We start from the raw sequence: 25,883 nt of genomic DNA on the forward strand, positions 1-25,883 counted from the left end.
AAGAACCACTGAACTAACGTGTTTTTGGTCAAGTTAGTTTTTTTTATATACAGGAGAAGGTTAAACAGAATTGAGCCTTTTTATTAAGATACTTAGTCAATGTTAAATTGTTTCTTAATACGCTAAACACAAAATATAGTAGGGAACTCCAATTAAGATGTGAAATGTCGTGAGTAACTAACAAAGAGGAGAGAGAAAATCTACGGGGGGTGGGCGCATGATACAGGCGCATACAAAGGGGGGGGGGGGGTGCGCACGCACAACACCCTTGGCAGCCAAAAAGTAGGTTATTTCTTATTGAGGAATCTTGAAATACTATGCTTTTTCCATATTATACCTAGGACTGCGCAACCCCCTTGGGAACCCGCCTATGAAAAGCCCTCACCTTGATCTGTAGCCTGATTTATCAGATGGCACGTGATTGTTCGTTTAACTTCCTCTCTGGAAAGGGATAGGAAGTGAAACAAACGATCATGTGCCATCTGATAAATCAGACTACTCGATCTGATAGAAATATGAGATACCTGCAAAGGAAGTGCTATTTATGAGCCAATTTTGTTACAAATTCCCTTGTCAGTTTAATATAAAAGTCAGGCTCATTAGGGCTGTAATTGTTGTAAACCTGTCCAAGCACTGACTTAGGTATGGCTTTCTCAATCTGCGTCCCTTCATGCCACTCATTAAAGGACGTGATTGACACAATTTCAGGATGTACACTCAATGCTGCAGTCCAACTCTTCTTATAGTACTCTCCGTTCAGACGAGGTCGGGTGTTTTTAGAATTCCATGGCCTCACACTGGTGTCAATGTATCCAGGTCCAACGCTTGGGATAAAGAGTGTGTTTGTTTGCCTTGCAAAGGATGCAAGTTGCCCCCATCTGCGCCATGCTGAGCCATAAGTGAAGCCATCTGTAGCAAAATAAGTGTAGAAGCCATCAAAGCCGCCAATTGTTATAGCGTCTCTATGGGTAGATTCCACCATAAGGGAAATAAAAATGCAGTCATATTTTGTATTGCGCACTGAGTGGGACCCTTCAGGCTTAAGAAGCCTTGCCCAGTCTGACGCAGAAGTCCTATATGAGTCGTAAACATAGAGAAAGGGCAGTATCCTACCATCTTTATGTTTATATTTATAAAATGCATTGTGGGTGGAATACTTGTCTATGATGTACTTAACATCTCGGTGAAGAGTTTCATCATTGCGGCCATTGTAAGGCTCAATATGTAGAGTCACTTTCATGTCATACAGGTGGGCAATATCTAACAAAAGTTGCACAACTTTATCTGAGTAAAATCCCTGATCATCTGCTTTTCCTGGTGGATACCAGGACAAAGCCATCACCCCAACACCAGCCGCACACATCTGCCTCATGTGATCATGAATAACTTTTGGGTCTCGGGAACTGTACGGTCCAAGTGCTGGGTAAAAATTTGACCCTATATCGTCAGGGGGGTTGTGTTTCCCATGCCGATAACGCTGATCAATCTCTGGAATCCAATGGGATAAATATTTGTGATCCCAGTGCATATAATTGCCATCCACTTCAGGGTTGCCATACCAAGCGTAGTAAAATATATGAACGTTATAGTTAGGTCTTGGAGGAACTTCAACTGTTGCCAGCCCTGTCACCGTACCCACAGTGTTAACATCTGGCACTTGGTTCACATCACTCAATACTTTTTCAGTTTTCAAGATTTCCTTGCTGTGGTCTGTCGTTCTGAGAACATTTGCAGTCTTAAAGGCAATACGACTTTTTAGAATTGTGTCAGGTAAACCTATTGCTTCTTTATCCTCTTTGACATTAAGTGCAGATTCAAGAGTTATTTCTGATTTTCTTTCGTTTAAACTCAGCTTTTGCATCGTCACAAAACATCCAGTTATAAACAGCATAGCCACGATTGCAAGAACCCCGACTCGTTTACTTAGTCGTAGGAGGCGAGGCATCTTCGCATTAAAGTCAAATTTTATAAGCCTTTTAAAGCAATGACGGTAAGAAGACCAATAATATATATCGCAGACTGAAGCAATCTTGTCTTTCTTTTGAACATATGAAATTTAGTTAAAATTGTCTTGCTATATTTTTTTCTAAAATGTCATCTAAATCCAGTATCAGCGTTTGTTAACATTCCTTAAGACTATTGAATTTCATTCCACTGCCAAATCATATTGAAAATAACTGAATTGAAAAAAAAATGTTCTCAATAAGTCACGCGGCCGCCATATTGTAAATAACTTCTAGCGACTGCAATATTGCGTTCAGCGGCAGTGCTCAAAAGTGCAGGCGCGTGCCAAAAGTTTATCCAAAATGGCGGAATAATAAAGGAATAAGAAGAAGAAAGTGTGAAGTATTTTAGAATTATGGCGTTTCGCGGCTCATTTATATCGATGTTTCGCACTTGACAAATAGCTAACAATTCCTTAAGGACTTAACCATTGTATAAAAATGGACTTGAAGCCAATTGTCACTTGTAAGTTGAAAAAAAAGTGTGTCTTGCTTCATTCATATCGCATCTGATGGAATGGAGAATAATGTACGCATAAAAGCTTATGAATACTGTTTTGTTCTTGCCAGGCCATGGAGACAAGCATGTTTATACTGAGCTGAACCCTGAGCTCGAAAAAAGGCTGCCAGAAACTGCCACTGAATGGAGAAGGTAAAGCCTCAAATTTTTCCTACCTGGTTTCCAAAGGTTTTCACCTCGCCAAATATTTGATAACTCGAAAGCGCGAAAACGAAATACCGGTGGGTGAGCGAGGGCGTCATGAGCAAGAAACCCTCTTCAGTCGATTTTAGCAGTTGTAATTTTTAAGTGGGCTTTGTAACAAAAGAGACACAAATAGTGTCGTTACTGTATGTGCATAGCTGTCAACCCAACTTGAAGTACAGTAAATATGTGAAAAAACCCAAGAGAGCCAATGCGGGTGGGGTGAATACAGACAATGTATGAACATTCTCACAAAAATTAGGCTTGTGATGAGGTCGGACGTGACATGTCTTAGCCAACCCACATCTTGGGCTGCAACATCATGAAATACTCATTCAGTAGTTCAGGTGGAGCTTTTAGCATATAGGGTAGATGACATAAAACCAGTGATTATTGAGCTTGGTTGGTTATTCGTTGGGGTTGAACTAAAAAAAAATGACTTATTGTAGTTGCAACATTTTCAAATTACTGTAGTGTCAACATTTTCAAATTTACATAATATAGCGACAAAGACACCACTTAAAAAACTCAATTAAAAAGTCTCATTGTTTTATTTCTAGATCATTTGGTCGACCACCAAAGACTGTCCGTCTGAAGGCTCGGTTTGTACGTCTTCATGACAGTCTGCTTGTTGGTAACATAGAGAATGCCTCGAGTCTTCACCGACAGCCATTTTTTCACATGTTCTGGACAGACTGCCAGGTTAGAAGAGGGTTGATAACACATGCTTTTTAGAGATTTCAGCATTGCTTTAGCAAAAATGTTTTTATAAAACAAGGACAGTCTATTCTTGTTTTTTTTATTCTGCTGAAGGTTTCTATGAATGTTACAAGTAGAGTGTTCATTCCATAATTCTCAAGGTGTGAAAGGCCAGAGCTATTCATCAAGGGATTAGCTCGCTCTATTGGCAATTATAATATTTAAAGGTTTTTTTTTTTAGGGAAAACGGATGAGACAAATTGAGTGACCCATTTTTAGAACTTTCGATAGTTCTTATTTTGCCAAAATTGTTTTGACTTTTACTTTTACCTTATCAAGTATCACATGATATGGTATGATAAAGCCAAAAAACTTATAAAATTCCTTAAAAAATGCTTTATGTATACCCTTGTCTGCTGCTAAATGACATGAATAAACGTAGAACAATGATATGTACTTACCCTCAGAGCAAGCTTGAATGATGATCTATCTTTATTAGAGGTTTACATCAGTATGTTTGTTACAATAGTGTACCTTTTGCTGATACAATATGATTTGCCATTTGAACAAAAAAACACAAAACCACCATCAGATTCCAGTAAAAAATAGATTTATAAGTTTGTCTGATGATGTGCTTTCTCATTACTTGACTAGAAAAGTTGACTTATCGCAAATTATCCAAAAAGCTATATTTATGAAAGTCATTAGACAACTGCCCTAAATCCTTATGCAATTGGTTGCCCAGTGCACATTTGCTGAATGACTTTGTGCCTAAAGACCGGTAACCATATGCAGGTATGCCCCCCTTCTCCCCCCCCCCCCCCCTCGCACCCGCTCCCCTTTCCCGCGGGTAAACCAATTTTAATTTTGAATCCTTTGTTCGCAGGATACTGATGAGTATAAAAACAATTTAAAAAACAGCGTCGCAGAGTGGCAGCAGAAGCTCCAGGACAGGGGGATCGTTGATTGGCTGATCGTCCAAGTGGTTGTGCAGGACGCCGTCAAGGGCAATAAACCTAAGCTGCAATTCCCACGGGGTTCTGTATTTGACAAAATCAAGAGTGACTTTGGAGGAAAGAGCAGTGACAGGTACTTACTGTAGGTGTGTCCTTGGCACCAACAAAGCGGGTTATTTCTTATTGAAGGACTTTAGAAGCACACTAGCATACACACATTGGCACCAGTCGGGCCAAGACAGGACGCTAGCACAGTCTATTACCCGTGCAGTTCGGCAACCATGGACAGCTGTTTCGTCCTTATTAGGACTCGTCAGCATGGCATAGCCGGTTTGCCTCAGTTAAACTTCATCGGCAAAAAAACTGCAGGGCGACTTCGACTCGAACGAAGTGCTTTAAACCACAGCTTAGATCCATGTGGGATCTAGAGCTGCGACCGGGCTAGCGTGATGCCAATTGTGCGGATCACGCATGCGACCTTTGCTAGTCTAAAACTCTGTCGGATAGCCAAACTATCCTTGCGAGTATGTATACATAAATGTGGACTTTAAAAGCACACTAGCATACACACATTGGCACCAGTCGGGCCAAGACGGGACGCTAGCACAGTCTATTACCCATGCAGTTCGGCAACCATGGACATCTGTTTCGTCCTTATTAGGACTCGTCAGCATGGCATAGCTGGTTTGCCTCAGTTAAACTTCATCGGCAAAAAAACTGCAGGGCGACTTCGACTCGAACGAAGTGCTTTAAACCACAGCTTAGATCCATGTGGGATCTAGAGCTGCGACCGGGCTATTGAAGGACTGTGCACCACCCCTCTGTAAATCCTAATGTGCTTGCCTGTGTTCAGTAAGAAATTGTAGCACTTTGGAGATTATATTTTATAATTCATCTTCCAATATTGAGCAAAATCAACAGCAAAAATGTGGCTTTTTTCCAATTCTGTACATTCCTATGCACAATGTACAGAAGGTGTTACTGTATGTTGATCGATTTTCTTTAACATGGCTTCTGGAATTACGCACTTGTGTGGAAGCACGTAATTTGGCTTTCTCCGCGTAACCCGTGTAAACCACAAATTTCCGTGTTATCCACATAATTTGGCTAAATTTTGAAAGACAAAACATTTTAGTGCACAGCTGATGTGTTCTTTTAGGGTTTTTACCTCTATTTCTCGTTAAAAAGAGACATATATTCTTCGTAAAGTGTGATATTTCGAACTGAATTTCGAAAACAAATAAAATGACTAGGCGTTCTTTGCTAAACCGCGAAGGCCTAGGACTAACAATAAAATACCTTTTTTAATTGGCTGGTGGCTAGAAGCCAATGCTTTCTTTCGGTACAAAATGTAGTTTGGGCATAACAGTTGATATTCCGTGTAATTTAGCGCGTAATTCAGTAAAGAATCCTGCAAAATTTTGATTGAAACATCTACTGCTTTAAGGATTATTCAACAATTAGAGCCCTACAAATGCGGTGAACAATGATATGTTATTGATGATAATACAGTTAGGATTATTCAACTATGGGAGCCCTACAAATGGGGTGATTTATGATATGTTATTGATAATAGGATAATTCAACTCTGGGAGCCCTTTAAAGAGGGTGTTTCTACGCGTTCAGTAGAGTCTTGGCAATCCCTGGTTACCAAGCTACGCCAGCTGCTTCTTATCTCATTCAACCGCCACCTCGGCAAGTTTGAGGACAGGGTGCGTGCACTAAGAGAGCGGAGGACAGAACCTATGTGGAGTTTCACAACCTACTTCCTACTGCATGTAAGCCTTCAACATATTTTTCTGCTTAGTATAGGAAGAGTATGGCGTTCATTACTTTTATCTTGGCTTTGAGGAAGAATTGGGAGGGATTCTAAGCAATCTGGCTCATGTCTGAACTGCCCACAGGAGGCTGAATAGCCCCTTTTGCATAAAAACTGAATCTGACCCCCAGAAAGAGATCAAATGGAATGTACATTGAAGTGGACTAAACCCTCTTGAATTACTCCTGGAAATTTAGTTCGTCCTTCAATGCATCCTTCTACATGCACTGTATGCATTGCACCCAGTATCACGTCAAAGTTATGTACAAGATCTCCCTAGAGTATCTACAACAGTGAACAAAAACAGAAATCTTACTTATATATAATGTTTGAGAGAGAATTCATAAGTTCTTCAAACAGCCCCTGTGGTTCAAAATCATAAGCAAGATGTTTCCATGATTCTGCATGGTCTTAGGTTGTAGCTTTGAATGTTTGTTCAAACTGAATCAATACTACTGGCACAACCATGACAAAAAATTTTCAAATTGTGAGAAAATAGACAGGAATGCCTTTTGAGGAATCCAAATTTAATTTAAACAGCTTCCGATGCTATTGACACACTACTGACATGTTGACTTTTTTTAAAGCGCTTTAAATAAGCTGCAGGCCACAAATGATCCTGGTACAACATTTTTTGCAGCAATAGAGGGAAATTGCTTGAAATTCTGTTGGCATTTGTCTTATTTTGTTTTTGTTTAAATTCACGGCAGGAGGAGCTTGCTTTTGTGTTTGAGATGATGGGGCTGTATGAGGAGGCTCTGATCCAGTACGACGAGATTGATGCACTCCTCACTCAGATGATAATCAACTCTAAGTTTGGAGGTAACTTTATACAATATAATATTCATTGTCATCATCATAATCACCATCATCATCATCATCACCATCAATAGTAATATATGAGTATGACATTCTGTATGCAGTCTACACTCGAATGATTATCAACTCTAACTTTGGAGGTAATTATGTACAATATAATACTCATTGTCATCATCATAATCACCATCATCATCATCATCATCATCATCACCATCAATAGTAATATATGAGTATGACATTCTGTATGCAGTCTACACTTGGATGATTATCAACTCTAAGTTTTGAGGTAACTATGTACAATATAATATTCATTGTCATCGTCATTAATCACCATCATCATCATCATCATCATCAACATCAATAGTAATATATGAGTATAACATTCTGTATGCAGTCTACACTCGGATGATAATCAACTCTAAGTTTGGAGGTAACTATGTACAATATAATATTCATTGCATCATCATAATCACCATCATCATCATCATCACCATCAATAGTAATATGTGAGTATGACATTCTGTATGCAGTCTACACTCGGATGATTATCAACTCTAAGTTTGGAGGTAACAATGTACAATATAATACTCATTGTCATCATCATAATCACCATCATCATCATCATCACCATCAATAGTAATATATGAGTGTGAGATTCTGTATGCAGTCTACACTCGGATGATTATCAACTCTAAGTTTGGAGGTAACTATGTACAATATAATATTCATTGCATCATCATAATCACCATCATCATCATCACCATCAATAGTAATATGTGAGTATGACATTCTGTATGCAGTCTACACTCGGATGATTATCAACTCTAAGTTTGGAGGTAACTATGTACAATATAATATTCATTGCATCATCATAATCACCATCATCATCATCATCATCATCACCATCAATAGTAATATGAGTGTGACATTCTGTATGCAGTCTACACTCGGATGATTATCAACTCTAAGTTTGGAGGTAACTATGTACAATATAATATTCATTGTCATCATCATAATCACCATCATCATCATCATCATCATCACCATCAATAGTAATATGAGTGTGACATTCTGTATGCAGTCTACACTCGGATGATTATCAACTCTAAGTTTGGAGGTAACTATGTACAATATAATATTCATTGCATCATCATAATCACCATCATCATCATCACCATCAATAGTAATATGTGAGTATGACATTCTGTATGCAGTCTACACTCGGATGATTATCAACTCTAAGTTTGGAGGTAACTATGTACAATATAATACCCATTGTCATCATCATAATCACCATCATCATCATCATCATCACCATCAATAGTAATATATGAGTGTGACATTCTGTATGCAGTCTACACTCGGATGATTATCAACTCTAAGTTTGGAGGTAACTATGTACAATATAATATTCATTGCATCATCATAATCACCATCATCATCATCACCATCAATAGTAATATGTGAGTATGACATTCTGTATGCAGTCTACACTCGGATGATTATCAACTCTAAGTTTGGAGGTAACTATGTACAATATAATACCCATTGTCATCATCATAATCACCATCATCATCATCATCATCACCATCAATAGTAATATATGAGTGTGACATTCTGTATGCAGTCTACACTCGGATGATTATCAACTCTAAGTTTGGAGGTAACTATGTACAATATAATATTCATTGTCATCGTCATTAATCACCATCATCATCATCATCATCACCATCAATAGTAATATATGAGTATGACATTCTGTATGCAGTCTACACTCGGATGATAATCAACTCTAAGTTTGGAGGTAACTATGTACAATATAATACTCATTGTCATCATCATAATCACCATCATCATCATCATCATCATCACCATCAATAGTAATATGAGTGTGACATTCTGTATGCAGTCTACACTCGGATGATTATCAACTCTAAGTTTGGAGGTAACTATGTACAATATAATATTCATTGTCATCATCATAATCACCATCATCATCATCATCATCATCACCATCAATAGTAATATATGAGTATGACATTCTGTATGCAGTCTACACTCGGATGATTATCAGTAAGTTTAGCGGTAAATGGATTTATCATCATCCTCATCATTTGTATTATCGCTGCCACCATTAACATCACAACCTTTGGTATCACCTGCAACCATTATTCCCATACAGTGTCATCTTAATCATCTCTGTCACCTTTACTATCACCAACAATCATCATGATCATGATGTATCACATGTAGTATCGCCATCAATCGACATTATCATACAGTATCATCATCAACATCAAGTTTAATATTACAGGGTTCTACAGTACTGCTTATCATCATTTATATAATCATCATCATCTTGTTCATCATCATCTATGTCATAATGAATGGTGTATGTATTTTCAGAGCCCTTAACATGCATCGATATCTTCCTGCGTGAGTCCAAGTGTTGTGATGGCGTCCCCATGGCCCAAAGGCAGCAGGAATACCTCCGAGTCCTCATCAAGACACAAGATGCAACATTTATTGATCTGCGTAACTACCTATTTGCTCGGCAGTGCAAGCTGTTGCTGCTGCTCCGCAGGCCTTGGGAGATAGCGTTGAGAATGCTAGACTTCTTACACAACCTGGTCCATGAGATCAAAACCTTGAAGGTGAAAGCACATACATACATAATAACAAGGGTGGGGGAGAGAAGGGGCAACTGTACTTCAATATCAGCATGACAAGAGGGGGGGATATTTTTGGTGTTTAAATTTGGCTGATATTTTCAGGGGTAGAAAAGTCTGGATCCAATATATTTTTTGACAATACTATTAGAACCTTGCTAATTCAAACTTGGACAATCATGTACATAAGCTGTATACCTTATTTACTTGATTGTATAATCATAGCATTCCATATAGATGGAAGTGCTTCAACTTGGTAATATGTTAGATATTCACCTTTCTTTAAGGTCTTCAGGTGGTGATTCCGTGGGGTAGATATTCACCCTCGTGTAAAGATTTAGGTGGTGATGCCGTGGGATAGATATTCACCCTCGTGTAAAGATTCAGGTGGTGATGCCGTGGGATAGATATTCACCCTCGTGTAAAGATTTAGGTGGTGTTGCCGTGGGATAGATATTCACCCTCGTGTAAAGATTTAGGTGGTGATGCCGTGAGATAAATATTCACCCTCGTGTAAAGATTTAGGTGGTGATGCCGTGTGATAGATATTCACCCTCGTGTAAAGATTTAGGTGGTGATGCAGTGGGGTAGATATTCACCCTCATGTAAAGATTTAGGTGGTGATGCCGTGGGGTAGATATTCACCCTCGTGTAAAGATTTAGGTGGTGTTGCTGTGAGGTATTGACCTTTTTGTAATGTCTTCAGGTTGTGATGCCCTCAGGAGGGGAGGCCTGTTGTATCATACTAAGCATCCTGGAAGTGCTGAGGGCATGTAGAGCACATAACGATGACGAGGATTCCATGTCTTACAGCCTGCACGTTGCCCTTCTGTACCAGTATGCCAAGAAAAAGGTTAAAGAAAAAAGTTACTTGTCCCTTGCCAGAAATTCTCTAGTACTAAGCCTAGAAAAAACTTACATGTCCCTTGCCAGAAATTCTCTAGTACTAGGCCTAGAAAAAACTTACATGTCCCTTGCCAGAAATTCTGTAGTACTAGGCCAAGAAAAAAGTTACATGTCCCTTGCCAGAAATTCTGTAGTACTAGGCCAAGAAAAAAGTTACATGTCCCTTGCCAGAAATTCTCTAGTACTAGGCCTAGAAAAAACTTACATGTCCCTTACCAGGAATTATCTGCAACATATGTTTTCTAGCTAGAGGATGCAGGGCACCTGTGGGGTCTTGTTTTGATTTTGTGACACATGATTTACATGATCTTTCATTCTTTCTAAACTAGCTAGAGGATGTGGGCCGCCTGTGTGGTCTGATGCCGGGCTTGACTCCGTCGGAGACCGAGCTCCAGACTGTGTGCAAGTTACTCTCGGGGATCGGTCAAACACAGGATGATGGTAACTCAAAGCAAAGCAGATGCAAAGACTGTGAACTCAAGGCTTCTTTGAAGCGTCTTGTCCCTGCAATTCTCAGTGTAAGGCCTTTTGATTTCTGTGTTGCAGCTTCTGTCGACCCCTGGGGCCCGGCCAAGAGGCTACAAGAGGCGTTATCATCCAAGCATGCCTATGAGTCGCTATATTTGGTAAGAATGGCTATATTTGGTAAGAATGGCTATATTTGGTAGGAATGGCTATATTTGGTAAGAACGGCTATATTTGTTAGGAATGGCTATATTTGGTAAGAATGGCTATGTTTGGTAAGAATGGCTATATTTGGTAGGAATGGCTATATTTGGTAAGAATGGCTATATTTGGTAGGAATGGCTATATTTGGTACGAATGGCTATATTTGGTAGGAATGGATATATTTGGTAAGAATGGCTATATTTGGTAGGAATGGCTATATTTGGTAAGAATGGCTATATTTGGTAGGAATGGCTATATTTGGTAGGAATGGCTATATTTGGTAAGAATGGCTCTATTTGGTAGGAGTGGCTATATTTGGTAGGAATGACTATATTTGGTAAGAATGGCTATATTTGAAAAGAATGGTTGTACTTTGTTAGAATGGCTGTACTTTGTTAAAATGGCTATATTTGGTAAGAATGGCTATACTTTGATAGAATGGCTATATTTGGTAAGAATGACTATATTTGGTGAGAATTGCTTTTTTTTAGTTAAAAATAGCAATATTTTGTGAAAATGACTATAATATTGTCAGGAATGACAATGATTTGGTTAGAATGGCTACATTTGTCAATAATGACGGTAAGAACGACTATATTTGGTAAGAATTTGCGGCTTGAAAGGGATGAAGAGAACTGTGTTGATTTCTCAATAAATTTTAATTATGAGAAGACGAGGTTTGTAAAAGTGAATTTGTTAGGTGATATGAGGTAATGGTTGGACCGTATACATGGACATTCCTGAGATATTGCTTGATAGTTTTTCACATCTCCGTATATCAATGGTGGTAGATGGGCATGATACGGGCTTTAGGATACAGTAGTTACAGCAGAAGATACTTTGGCCTTATCGACTATTCTAAATCCCTTGTCTAAATTGAAACCTAGAAATTCGGAGAATGAAAATTACTCTAAATGCTGTCCAAAGTCGTTCTGAAATGCGATGCATTTTACTCTAAAATAGAATCTAATGTTTGTTTGTATTTTCAGCTGTGAATAAACGCACACCAGTACTGGTTGTACTGTATTTACCTTGTTTTCGTTATAGCTTTGTTCCTATGCGTACTTATTATGAACTTTCAAACGACGAACAATTCATTCATGGTACACAATACAAGGATCAAATACAATGATGAAATGGATATTGTTTATTGATCTCTTCATAGAAGCTGCCTCGTATTCATTCATTTAGATAGCTCCGTTCCTACGTGTATTTAGAACGACCTTTCAAACAACAAGCAATTCCTTTTTCCGTACACAGGTCAATCATCACCTGATATTAATATTTTTATTGATCTCTCAATAGAAGCTGGCCTCGTTTTCATTCATTTTGATAGCTCCGTTCCTCGCGTATTTAGAACGACCTTTCGAACAACAAGCAATTCGTTTTTCGTACACAAGTCATTTATCACCTGAGATTAATATATTTTATTGATCTCTCAATAGGAGTTGGCCGAGCTTGCCATCCAAATCTACAAGAATATTGGGCGTGCCCGGTCCGCTAAGTCCCTTGGGATGGATCTTGCACAGTTCTATGCGTGAGTTCGTAGCAGTGACTTTCAAGGGTTGTTTTAGTATACCATGGCATGTACTGGTAAAATTGTGCCCACATGCAAGGGTACTTATTCTGAGCTCAGCGCGGTCAAACTAATTACGAGCCCAGAAGGGAAGGACTAATGTCACGTTTACACGACAACAAGAAGGGGTTTGGAATGGTTAAACTTATAAGGAGGACTAGAAGGAGGAATAGGAAGACTAGAAAAATGAAGAGGGAGGAGCCTCGAAAACATCTGCAATATCTATCCTTTCCAACCCTCTTGACAAATCTATTAATTATTCTATTACCAAGCGCCACCAGCCACCAAATACCAACATCTTGTTGTATCTTTTACAAGTTGAACTTTTCAGAAGCCTTTCAGAGGACAGATAAAGATATAAGATGACAATAAAATGGTATTATCCTGTCTACACAATCTTAAGCAGGGATGACACTACAAAACCTGTCATTAATACTTCTCTTAAGCCCCATGCAAACTGCGCCAGCACCTGCCAGCATTGCTGGCGAATTCTTGCTCGACTGACCACAAGACAAAGGAAATGTCAAAAAGTCCATTACCCATTTTGACATTTCCTTTTTCCTATAATCAGTCAAGGGCTCGTAATGAGTTTCACCACGCCGAGCCCCTTCTTGTGAAAGTGTAAACGTGACATTAATCCTTCCCTTGCAGGGCTCGGAATGAGTTTGACCGCTCCCAGCCCCTTCTTGTGGACGTGTAAACGTGACATTAATCCTTCCCTTACAGGGCTCATAATTAGTTTGACCGCTCCCAGCCCCTTCTTGTGGACGTGTAAACGTGGCATTAGTTCTTTCCTTCTCTACAGGGCTCGGAATGAGTTTCACCACGCCGAGCTCCTTCTTGTGAAAGTGTAAACGTGACATTAATCCTTCCCTCACAGGGCTCGGAATGAGTTTTACCACGCCGAGCCCCTTCTTGTGGACGTGTAAACTTGGCATTAATCCTTCCCTCACAGGGCTCGGAATGAGTTTTACCACGCCGAGCCCCTTCTTGTGGACGTGTAAACTTGGCATTAATCCTTCCCTCACAGTGCTCGGAATGAGTTTTACCACGCCGAGCCCCTTCTTGTGGACGTGTAAACTTGACATTAATCCTTCCCTCACAGGGCTCGGAATGAGTTTTACCACGCCGAGCCCCTTCTTGTGGACGTGTAAACTTGGCATTAATTCTTTCCTTCTCTTCAGGAATCGGAATGAGTTTTACCACGCCGAGCCCCTTCTTGTGGACGTGTAAACTTGACATTAATCCTTCCCTGACAGGGCTCGGAATGGGTTTGACCGCGCCGAGCCCCTTCTTTTGGACGTGTAAACGTGGCATTAATTCTTTCCTTCTCTTCAGGGCTCGGAATGAGTTTGACCGCGCTGAGCCCCTTCTCGTGGACGTATATAAGATGTATCGCCATGAGAGATGGACGCTCCTTGCCACACAGGCCCTTATAAAGCTCGCTGCTTGTCAGAAAAAACTCGGCTTCATCGAGAAATATCCTTTATTTATTAAGGAATGTCGATCACCCACTTCTTTGTTATTGTTAATAATTGAAAATACAGCAAGGAAAAAATACAGCAAGGAAACTTAAAAATAACAATCAACGAATAAAGTCTGATATGTTATTGACTATATATGATTAAAAATATCTTGTTTACTTGCTTGATTGGCCTATAAAAATGAATGCTTTGTGTGACTCGCCATTGAGCGGGGGCATAAAATGGCGGCGTGATTGACCTTCTTTAAAGAGCCCCAGTCAACCACACATTTGTTTTCATTCCATATTCGTGACATAGCGATAATAGAGCTAAAAAAATTCCCGTCGTATTTGTGCTATCTTGCGTTGGATCCTTGACTGTAATACGCATGCGTACTCGTGCTCAGTGCTGGCGTGCGAAGAGTCGCTGCCACCAGATAAGAGAGCTCATTACGCACAGGAACTTCTACAGGTCATCCGCGACACACTCGACCTAGGTGGGTGCACCACCAGGCCCATACCTGGTGGACCTAATTTTCCCGGAGGGGGGGGGGGAGGAGTAAGATCTCTGATAAAAATCTGACCACTCCCGAAAAAACAACGAGGGATTTTTTTATGTCTTTGCAGTTTCTCCACGGGGCGTTTTTTGTCGGATTTGGCTACATACCTGAGTGATCTAGCTTATGCTTTATAGTTTTGTCTACAAATAGCACACCTATTATGAACCGAAAGTGGACCTTTGGCCGTTGTGAGGGGGGGTGCATATGCTCCTCCTGCACCCCCCTGGGTACGGGCCTGACCACAGGTTTTTGAGCGGGGGGAGGGGAGTTCGTTTACTCATTTATTGGACCATTTTAGGCTGAGGTAGCTTGGCCTAGCTCGCAGTGGTACTTAATTTTCCTTAATTAGACCGAACTTCCAAGCACCCCTGGCTACGGGCCTGAACTAACGACGCCTCAGCAACTTCAGAATACCTGTGTACAAAGGGTTCCCAATGGCACCTCAAACCTCGATTTCTAAAAAAACGAGCCAGGAAAATGGGAATAATCAAAAGTTTAGCTTTTTAACTAACGTCCCCACTAAGAACGAAATCACCAATGGCGATGGAATGTAAATTTTTTTAATTTTCTATTCTTTCAAATCGGTTTTCTATTGGTAAATATCTTGGAATGCTATAGTAAAGCAATGAAGAGATTTGTTTCCGTTTTATTGTTTAAAATGGCTTTTTTTCTCACCCCTGTTGACTGAAAAATGTTTTGATGTTTTCCTGTAAAAGAGCTAAAAGAAGATTGTTTTCCGCTACAGTTGATTGCAAGCATTTCACAAATACAGACAAACATATTATTGATATCTTATGTCATATTTTATATGTGCCGCAGTCCTTTTGTCTTTACTTTCGTTCTTTGTCTAAGCATTACTTAATGTCAATCAAAGTTTTGTTGTAACTAGAGCAACCGATAATCATCCGTGCGGAGCCTCTTCTTCGTGTTGAGGATGTTCAGATCAAGCTCCTGAAGGGTATTGGTAGCGTGGGAGAGCAGATCACGGTTGATTTGACTCTGTACAGTGGTCTGCACGAGGTGAGAGTACATCCGGGACATGCTACTTACATAAGGGGGTGCTAGGTCCGGGTTAACACGTGTAGATTGTACAGAGGTACCATGTGGGAGGGGATGGGGGCAGATCACTAGAGTTCTAACTCTGCACAATGGATAACAAGAGGTGAGAGTACATCCGGTGGAAAGTAGAAAATAAAATTTCAGGAATTTACGTCTGTTTTTCGTTTTGTTTTTAAATTGTGTCTACTTTATTTCCATTTATCCTCAGGAAGTGACGTGTCGCCGAATCAGCTTCAGTCTCCACACGCCTGACCTAAGGCGTGGTAGTAGTGCATATTCCAGTAGACGCTCCCTGCGAACCAACTCCCCCGTCACCATCCAGGAGAACGCAGTTCTTTCCCCTACTGCACTATCAGAGGAAGATTTATCAGACAGGCTAAGCGAAGGTAAAGTGAAGATTTATCAGACAGGCTAGGTGAAGGTGAGGCTAAGCGAAGGTAAAGTAAAGATTTATCAGACATGCTAAGCGAAGGTAGAGTGAAGATTTATCAGACAGGCTAAGTGAAGGTAAAGTGAAGATTTATCAGACAGGCTAAGCAAAGGTAAAGTGAAGATTTATCAGACAGGCTAAGCGAAGGTAAAGTGAAGGTTTATCAGACAGGCTAAGCGAAGGTAAAGTGAAGATTTATCAGACAGGCTAAGCGAAGGTAAAGTAAAGATTTATCAGACATGCTAAGTGAAGGTAAAGTGAAGATTTATCAGACAGGCTAAGCGTAGTAAAGTAAAGATTTATCAGACAGGCTAAGCGGAGGTAGAGTGAAGATTTATCAGACAGGCTAAGTGAAGGTAAAGTGAAGATTTATCAGACAGGCTAAGCGAAGATTTATAAGGACAGACAGACAGGCTAAGCGAAGATTTATAAAGTGATAGTTAGTTGAATAATGAGCTGAGAGGCTTAGTGTGTATAAGATTTTCAAGCATCGGAAATTACTATAGACTTGACTATCACTATCACAAGTATCACAATTTTTTTATTTTCAAAAATAAAAAAGGCTTATTTTTATAAGGCAACATCTTTATGTTTCTGTAAATTAGAATTTTCTTTACAAAAACACTAGTTTTTAGAGAAAATTGGGTTAGCATGGGATACGAGTTATCCATCCAAGTAAGAGACCAGGTAGAAATCAAGGTTGGTATGTGGAATAAGGTTTTCCTGAAATCAGATGTTTGGGGATCAACTCGGTTTGATTTTCTTGTTATACATGCAAGTCAGTGGGAAAGTAGGGGGATGGGGAACTGATCTGGGTGTATTTCCTCAGATGGTTCATTAGATGTTGTAAGTGTGGAAGAGGCCCCAGTCAACCCCCGCCTTGCCCGGGTCGACTCAGCACAGTCTGTCCTGCGCAGCACTGAGGAGCTAGTCAGAGATGAGGATGTTACCGACATCTGTCTAGAGTGCTGTAGGGTGCCCATGCATTACGGCGTCAACCACTTTGCGCTTACTGTTCAGGTGTGTATTGGTGGAGCTTGTGAAAGGGTGGGGGTATTTGAGTATACAGTCCGTATGGATGGAAATGATGGGATGAGGGTGTTACCGACATCTGTCTAGAGTGCTGTAGGGTGCCCATGCATTACGGCGTCAACCACTTTGCGCTTACTGTTCAGGTGTGTATTGGTGGAGCTGGTAAAAGGGTGGGGGTATTTGAGTATACAGTCCGTATGGATGGAAATGATGGGATGAGGGTGTTACCGACATCTGTCTAGAGTGCTGTAGGATGCCCATGCATTACGGCATCAACCCTTTGCGCTTACTGTTCAGGTTTGTATTGGTGGAGCTGGTAAAAGGGTGGGGGTATTTGAGTATACAGTCCGTATGGATGGAAATGATGGGATGAGGATGTTATCGACATCTGTCTAGAATGCTGTAGGATGCCCATGCATTACGGCGTCAACCCTTTGCGCTTACTGTTCAGGTGTGTACCGATGTTGCTGGTGAAAGTGTGGGAATATATGAGTATGCAGACCGTATGGTGGGAATAAGGTGATGAGGGTGCTACAAACATCTGTCTAGAATGCTGTAGGATGCCCATGCATGTTTGTGTCAACACTTTGTGTTAACTGTTCAGGTGTGTATTGATCGAGTAGGGAAGACATTCTTAAGGTTGAGTAGGGGTATACGGTAGGTAAAGGTGTGGGGAATGATGGTGTTTTCGACCTGTCTAGACTGCTGTAGGGTGCCCAGGTTTTGAAAGATCACAAATGCATTACTGATGTTGTACCTAAATGTGTACCTAAATGAACATAACAGGTCATGTTTGCTAGAATAAACACATATGTCTGTCGATGATATTTAAAGGTGCTTTATTCTCATCCTTGTCAGGTCCCCGATGAAGGCCAATACTTCCTGAAGCAGTTGTGCGTAGAAATTGGCCAGCTTGACTTCATCTGGCCCCAGCTTACCCTACCCCGGGAGGCCAGGGGATTCGCTATTGTCTCAGACCCGCCAAGAATAATATGGTCACGTGACGATAAAGGTATGCCACGTCACGCAATCCCTTAGCGGTCACGTGATAATAAACATATGTCACGTCACGTAATCCCACCGTGGTCACGTGACAATTAATGTGCTTTTGTTGTTGGTGCTACTGCTGATTTTGTCAAATAATGATGCTTTTGTTGTTCTTTCTGTTGTTGATTTTGACTGGTATTGTTTTTATTTGTATTTACTGTTGCTATTGGTTATCGCTAGTGTAGCTGTTCTTGCCATGTTGTTTAGATTGTCATTGTTAGGGAAAAACATTTTTCACGAAAATCGCAAAATTGACATACATTTTCTTTAGTTTGTATTGTTAGTGTATTGTAGTACATAACCTTTGTAGCAAAGCTAATGAAATAAAATAAGATAAATTTCCTGTTTTCCCAGATGGCCTTCTTCTAGCTGGGCTACCACAGCGTATCAAACTTGCTATTTCAGTCGGCCCAGGCTCCATCGCCGGTAACTCCATCTTACACGTCACTTCCGGGTCAGGCCTTAGATTTCATGACGTCACTTCCGGCACTGCCCTTATCTCTTCCAACCTTGAAATGGAAGGCGCAAAGACTCCACTTTCCTACTCCATCACTGCTCGACCCTTTGAAGAAGAGGATGACTACAGTGTTGCCATAGTTACACTTCCTGCTTGTGGCCCGTACCAAAAGATGGAGTTTGAACTCTTGGCCGAGGCTCCGCTGGGAAGCCAAAGCTCGCAGGATGTGGTTGTTGATCACCAGCTAGTGGCGTGTTGCAAGTGGTTGCAGCCTTGCTCCACTTCCGAGCTGACATGCGCGTTCAATCGACCGCTGACTGCATGGCACACGCTGCACTATTGTAACGACAAGTAAGACATGTGCAACATTGTTTGCAACAGTATTCTAGACAACAACATTGTTGGCAACATCATTCTAGACGACAACTTTATTTGCAACATTATTCTAGAGGACAACTTTATTTGCGACATTATTCTAGACGACAACTTTATTTGCAACATTATTCTAGACAACAACATTGTTAGCAACATCATTCCAGACGACAACTACCCTGGTCCCAGAGCCTCGAGTGTCTCTCTATTCAGTGGCCAGCGAGGTTGAGACCTCGCTGACCACTAAAGAGATGCACGAGGCTCTGGAACCAGGGTAGACGACAACATTATTGGCAACAACATCCTAGATGACAATATTTTTGGCAACATTGTTGTTGACTTCAATCTTGCTGGAAACAAAATTGTTTTTGCATTACGTGCATTCTTTGAAAATCTCTCTTTCCTCCAACTTACTCTTCTTTCATTTAGCCCTAACATTGCGGTCACCTCGCTATTACGGACACAAATACAATATCTGACGAGACCAAAATAACCGACTCTCTTTATCACGGACACTAAATTGCGACCCCGAAGGTGTCCGTTTTAGCGAGAAAAAAATGAGAATAAATTACTGTTTTGACCATTTTGCAGGCGATTTTTACAAGGCGTAGTCAGCAGTCGCAACCCACTTAATCTTCACGTTGAGTCGGTCGGGTTCGTAATCCCAGGCTGCACTTCGGTCACCGCGTTGCCATTGCATGAGAACAAGCCCTTTGTAAGTTGAATTTTATTTTATGACTAGAGTCAGTTATAGGAGCGTACACTCTTCAAATCAAATAATGATACACGGAAAGAATAGGCCATTCCAGCTAAAAGTTTGCGCGCGCATTACCATAGAAACCTACCTCAACTACGAGAATGCAGCGTGCGCATTTTTGAGCTTGCACCAAACGAAGCTCTCGCTTCATGCCGGTAGGTTCTCATGATGAGTGCGTGCGCATGCTTAAAGCTGGAATGGCCTATTCATAGCAGTTAGAATGGCTTAAACTGAAAATTTCTGGCAATAATATTATCTTTTAACCGTATTTACATCAAGCCCGGCTCGCTCTGCACACTTATCGACCTTCTGCATCTGTGAGCCTGGGTTTCTTTTGTTCAAATCAAATAATAGACAGTCTCTGAAATGCTCTTGTTCAAATCTACTGAAGGTTCTTGTTCAAATCAAATAATAGACAGTCTCTGAAATGCTCTTGCTCAAATCTACTGAAGGCTCTTGTTCAAATCAAATAATAGACAGTCTCTGAAATGCTCTTGTTCAAATCTACTGAAGGCTCTTGTTCAAATCAAATAATAGACAGTCTCTGAAATGCTCTTGTTCAAATCTACTGAAGGCTCTTGTTCAAATCAAATAATAGACAGTCTCTGAAATGCTCTTGTTCAAATCTACTGATAGAATAATTTACTTGTTGGAGTAATCCTTCTATTTATAGGTTACAGCAATTACTTGGGTTGTAAAAGTGTACATAAGTAATTATCCCCATTAATAAGGTAGCGGTTCTCCCATTAGTGCTTTCTCTTCCTTTTTTGGCGCTATTTCTTTCGATAGCGTACGCCTTTATATCATCTAGAAAATTACCATTTGTGGGAAGGTGTCCATTCCCATCGGCTAATTTGGGGGAACTAATTATGTTATTTGTGAGACATGACGGAAAAACATGACTTGACGTTTCCAATAAGCTCATTTCACATCGATAAGGTGGAAAATTCCACTTAGTACTTAGTGAGTAATAATATCAAACAAAATATCAAATGCGACTTCTTTTAAATCAAGTGTCATTGAAATTTGAGCTTTTCGTTCCTGAGCCCATACATAGCGCAAGGATGATCAAGGAAAAAAAATATCTTAAATGGCCAAAATCTGGGCACGTTATTTGTGTTTTGAAAAGGGAAAATCAGTCCGGAATACGAGGAACTAATGGCCATTTCTTCGAAGTTCACATGTTCAGGGTTTTTCCGTCATGCCTATTAGTGATTGTGAAGTATGAAAATTTGTCTTTAGGTTAGATTTTTAGAGATTTTATTTCACGAATTGCCTTTTATTTTGGTGAAAACAGCAATGGAGTGTCTGGCTTTGGATCTTTAAGGAGTATTTAATGTAAAATCCCCTCGTTTATTTAAGGCTTATCTTAGGACATACTCTACTACTTCACCAGATTCATAAAAATGTGTACCAGAAAGGCCTTATTACAGTATAATTTCAGTATAATTACAGTATAATTACAGTATAATTACAATATTATTACAGTATTATTACAGTATAATTACAGTATTATTACAGTATAATTACAGTATTATAACATGGATCAATACCTTTATTTATTGAATTATTATTTTGTTGAGATAGAAAAGGGAAGTCTTCAAACTTATGACCTGCAGCTATTATAAAAAAAGAGATTACAAGGGTGTTTTTCCCATGTTTGTTTGTAACTGGTGCTTGCCTAACTGTACATAGTTTCAGAAATACAAACAGAATTGGGGCGGAAACTGTAATAAGGCCTATTGGGCTGTGGTAAGGATGGGGAGTTGCTTATGGGGGATAAGCGGAAAGCTGAAGAGGTCGCACTAAGCCCTAAAGTCTTTGTTTAACTCCAGGTCCTTAAAAATGGTCAAGATATTTCTTTCATGTGGGAGATTCGAAATGACCGAGGTAAAGTTGCATTGCACAGCTGTTTTTAAAAGTATTATAAAACATTCACTGATGTACACCCATGTAATTAGAATATTGAAATTTATCAAAAAAATGTATTTATCAGATTTTTTTGTGATTTTTTTTTTATATTACCCGCAAAGGAATGGGGCTTTTTTGTTGTTGTTGGTGGTGGATTGAATAATTCTAGTTGATTGAGCTCTCTACTAAAATCTACATCTTATTTGCATTAGTTTTATGGCGGGCGCAGGTAATCCCGGTTGAGTCCCTGTTTCGCTAGTACTTGAGAAACCCAATTGACCTATGAAAGCTTGATAAGTATGGGGGTCTGGATGCAATCAAGGGAACACGCTTGTAGGGAGTTGTTTTTTTTTTTTTTAGCCTTGTTTGAAAATGGACAAGTATGTTTTATGATACTCTTGTTTGATAATGGTATGTTTTATAACACTCTAGTTTAATAATGGTATGTTTTATAATACTCTTGTTTGATAATGGTATGTTATATAATACTCTTGTTTGATAATGGTATGTTTTATGATACTCTTGTTTGATAATGGTATGTTTTATAATACTCTTGTTTGATAATGGTATGTTTTATAATACTCTTGTTTGATAATGGTGTGTTTTATGATACTCTTGTTTGATAATGGTATGTTATATAATACTCTTGTTTCATAATGGTATGTTTTATGATACTCTTGTTTGATAATGGTATGTTTTATAATACTCTTGTTTGATAATGGTATGTTTTATAATACTCTTGTTTGATAATGGTGTGTTTTATGATACTCTTGTTTGATAATGGTATGTTTTATAATACTCTTGTTTGATAATGGTATGTTTTATAATACTCTTGTTTTATAATGGTATGTACAAATGCTACAGACGTGTTGTTGAAGATAAAGAAACGTTAGTGTTGGCATATTTCAAACCTCCGGAAAACAATGAACTGGCAATTCTTTTGCTCCGACAAAGGGCTAATACTCGAAACGTCAGCGAAGCCTGTTATTACAGAGGTGTAAAACATACTATTTTTACCTAGTGCTGATTTTTCTCCTTGTTTTATAGCAGCCTTGTTTTATTACAGTTTTATTTTATGATAGCCATGTTTTATAACAGTTTTAGTATTAAAAGTCTGTGTTTTTTTTTGACAATCTTCACAGCTGGCGAGGAGAGGCCGCCCAGACTGGACTGCGAACTGCGCATAGTCTTTCGCCCTGACGTAAGTTATCAGTATGAATTGTGCACGTGACGTCACTTCCTGTTGAGAAGTTGCTCTCTTGGTTTCCGGTGTTGCATTACAGGAGGCTTACGGTATAGCAGACTAACTTCTCACTGCTGTAACCCGAGTCCGAACTAGCGAGATTCCCTGTTGAGATGTAGGGGCAAACTCTCGACAAAATATATTTAAACAATAATATAAGAAAACTGTTTCAGGGATCAGGGAGTTTTTTTAATTCATGTCTTGAGTTTGATGTCTGTAGTGGGTTGGACTTAGTCCAGTAATTTTATGACATAATGCCTGGTGCACACTAGTGACATAACGACATAACAACATGGACTGTTGAAAAAATAAAACATGTTTTTTTTTCTTTTATATTTTTATGTCCATGTCGTTATGTCGGGCTAAACATAGTGCGCGCGCCCATGTCGTTATGTTGTTATGTCCTTATGTCGAACCATTCACACTTATGGACATAAGTGTGCGCTCGCCTATGTCGTTACGTCGTTATGACTAGTGTGCAACCAGGCTTATATGACGATGATGTCAATCGGAAAGAGGTGGCCACTGTAGTGTGCGTCGCATTGAAAACTCGACAGCCTTTTCTGGTCTTTCCGCCAAAAAGAAAGCTACAAGGCACTCATGAGTATTCGTTGTTGTTGTTTCAGGAAGTTAATTGCTCTCAGACTTGCTGCCATTACGTGTACGACTTCCAAATTGAAAACACAGAGGTGTGTAAAGTGATATTAAAGGGATAACCGTTTCTCTCTTCCAATCCCTCAGTTTTTTGGTCATTACGTGACACCATATACTACTAGTTCGTCTACTGAATAGCGATATTGGTGTGCCTGGTCCCAACCCTATTGTTATACAATAAAAAGTGAAACCATCTTCCTTTAGGAATGCTATGGTACGAACTTTGTTTCAGGTCCTTGCCTAGACTGCACAACACCCTGCATGCATATCGCAAATGATACGCAAGGAAGGTCACGGTATGGCCTGAAAAAACTGACGAACTTTTAACATTTGTTTCTTTTTCTTTGACTAAGTGAAGTAAACACATTTTATACAATGTCCAAATTAGAATAAAATATTTTATCGTTTTAGAAAACGGTTTCCCTTTACGTTTAGGCTCTTTCTACAATTGCCAAAGGGGTTTTGTGCGCATTGAAGAAATCGCTACGTTCGCCAATTGGGTGGTCACGAAAACTACTTCAAGACCTATAGGCTTCCGAATTTATTGTGTCTATTTGCCGCCAAAATATGCAAAAATTTCCACGCTCTTAGTCTTCCTAAACACACAAAGTGGTCACTCAAAGAATAAATTTCTATCAGCTTAGATCGTTTCTATCAAGAAAATGAGATATTTTCAATCATATTTTGTTACTCAATTAGTGGATGGTTATTTAGAGCTTTATTGAAGAGACCGTTGTATTTCAAATGTAAACAATAGCAGAGGAATGGCTGATTGACACGCTTTAATTCTCTTGATGTAGACGCTGTTTACGATCCAGTCGCGAGTGGAACCGTCAGGTCCAGCAAAGTGTCCACAAGTGGGCAACATGTGCAAGTACCGCGTAACCTTCACAAACGTCACACAAGGTAACGCTACCCATAGTAACGCAATAAACTCTTCGCGTGACTTACTATACGAAGTAGACGTGGACACAAATTTATGGATGGTGTCTGGGAAGAACAGTGGTGTCGTCACCTTGGAAACGGTCTATATGGCAACTTGTGACGTCACACTGGACGTAATGCCCCTGGCCGGCGGAAGGTTACCGCTACCGGAAGTAAAACTGAAATGTTATGACAAGACAGAGGGTATCAAGGCGGGAGACCTTGAACATCCGGGATCTGAAAAGAGTGAGGATAAAATTGAACAGAGAAAGAAACCTGAGAAAATTGTACCAAAGGAGCCACCGGTTGTACGGCCTCTTGCTTGCGGCCAAGTGTATAATCACTCGCAAGCCACTCAAGTGCTTGTTTTGCCTGGCAACACAGAGTCCGTGAGTGGGTGATTGACAGATGTCACACAAGTGCGACAAAAATTGGTGATTGATCAAGTTGTCACACAAAAGCAATTAAAGTGCTTGCTTTGTCTGGCAACACATAATTCGTGAGTGGGTGATTGACAGCTGCTACGCTCATGATAAAAAGTGAGTGGATGTGACGCTTCTCTGTTGTCAATAAGATAAGCGTCGTTAGAAACATAAAACTTTGGTTAAAGGGTCAGCAAGTGTGTTGCGATATTTCGACGGAAATTGGTAAATGACGTATGAAATTATTTCTTCAATTAACTTGTCCAGTTGAAAGCAGTAATAAAGGTGTTGCTGATAGACTCTTGAATTGCTCAAATACTGGATTTCGCGATACTCTGTCGAGAGTTTTTGGAATACTCAAAACACAAGTAAATCACGGAAGCATCATGTAGCAATAAACACACCACCTAGAACTGTACAAGTATCCAATATTTTTTGATCTCTCACTATCGACATCCAACTGCAAGATACCACCCCTGGCTTCCGTCGCCAAATTGCAAATAAATAAGAATTTGGAGCCCCTCCCCCTCCCTACTGTTATTGACAGTGCTGAATAACGTATGCGCATGCGCGTGTTCTGACGAAAACAAACACAATCGTAGTGTGGAATCGTTCGAGTAAAGGTACGAAAGGATGATTTCAGTCGTTGTGTTGACTAACTGTACAGCATTTAACCATTATGTACAAAAGATGACAGATTTGTTTGATAATGAGGGAGTCATAAAGAAAATTAT

General features: G+C 39.8%; 2 protein-coding genes across 3 annotated transcripts; one reads left to right on the forward strand and one right to left on the reverse strand.

The window, feature by feature from the left end:
* Positions 1-65: 65 nt before the first annotated feature.
* On the reverse strand, positions 66-2,258 carry LOC5512845 (glycoprotein endo-alpha-1,2-mannosidase). The gene has a single exon (XM_001633079.3). It carries the CDS (start codon positions 1,943-1,945, stop codon positions 539-541), a length of 1,407 nt encoding a protein of 468 aa, XP_001633129.2. The 5' UTR covers positions 1,946-2,258; the 3' UTR covers positions 66-538.
* Positions 2,259-2,284: 26 nt separating this feature from the next.
* LOC5512822 (trafficking protein particle complex subunit 10) lies at positions 2,285-25,567 on the forward strand. 2 transcript variants are annotated; one of them, XM_048721710.1, is made up of 24 exons: positions 2,285-2,469; positions 2,574-2,655; positions 3,267-3,408; positions 4,292-4,494; positions 5,938-6,139; positions 6,891-7,002; positions 9,406-9,653; positions 10,375-10,521; positions 10,904-11,015; positions 11,121-11,200; positions 12,689-12,780; positions 14,158-14,298; positions 14,669-14,778; positions 15,731-15,861; positions 16,109-16,286; positions 17,160-17,284; positions 17,440-17,505; positions 18,221-18,374; positions 18,764-19,217; positions 19,830-19,953; positions 21,831-21,885; positions 23,049-23,107; positions 23,776-23,838; positions 24,604-25,567. In XM_048721710.1, the coding sequence occupies exons 1-24, from the start codon at positions 2,445-2,447 to the stop codon at positions 25,126-25,128; spliced, it is 3,630 nt and encodes a 1,209-aa protein (XP_048577667.1). In that variant the 5' UTR covers positions 2,285-2,444; the 3' UTR covers positions 25,129-25,567. The 2 variants fall into 2 exon arrangements, with proteins under 2 accessions (XP_048577667.1, XP_032238148.2); XM_032382257.2 differs by lacking the exon at positions 17,440-17,505 and having other exon boundaries at positions 17,160-17,350.
* The last annotated feature ends 316 nt before the right edge of the window (positions 25,568-25,883 follow it).

The sequence above is a fragment of the Nematostella vectensis genome, chromosome 14 (genome assembly GCF_932526225.1).
Source record: "Nematostella vectensis chromosome 14, jaNemVect1.1, whole genome shotgun sequence".
In the NCBI taxonomy this organism is placed as follows: Eukaryota; Metazoa; Cnidaria; class Anthozoa; order Actiniaria; family Edwardsiidae; genus Nematostella; species Nematostella vectensis.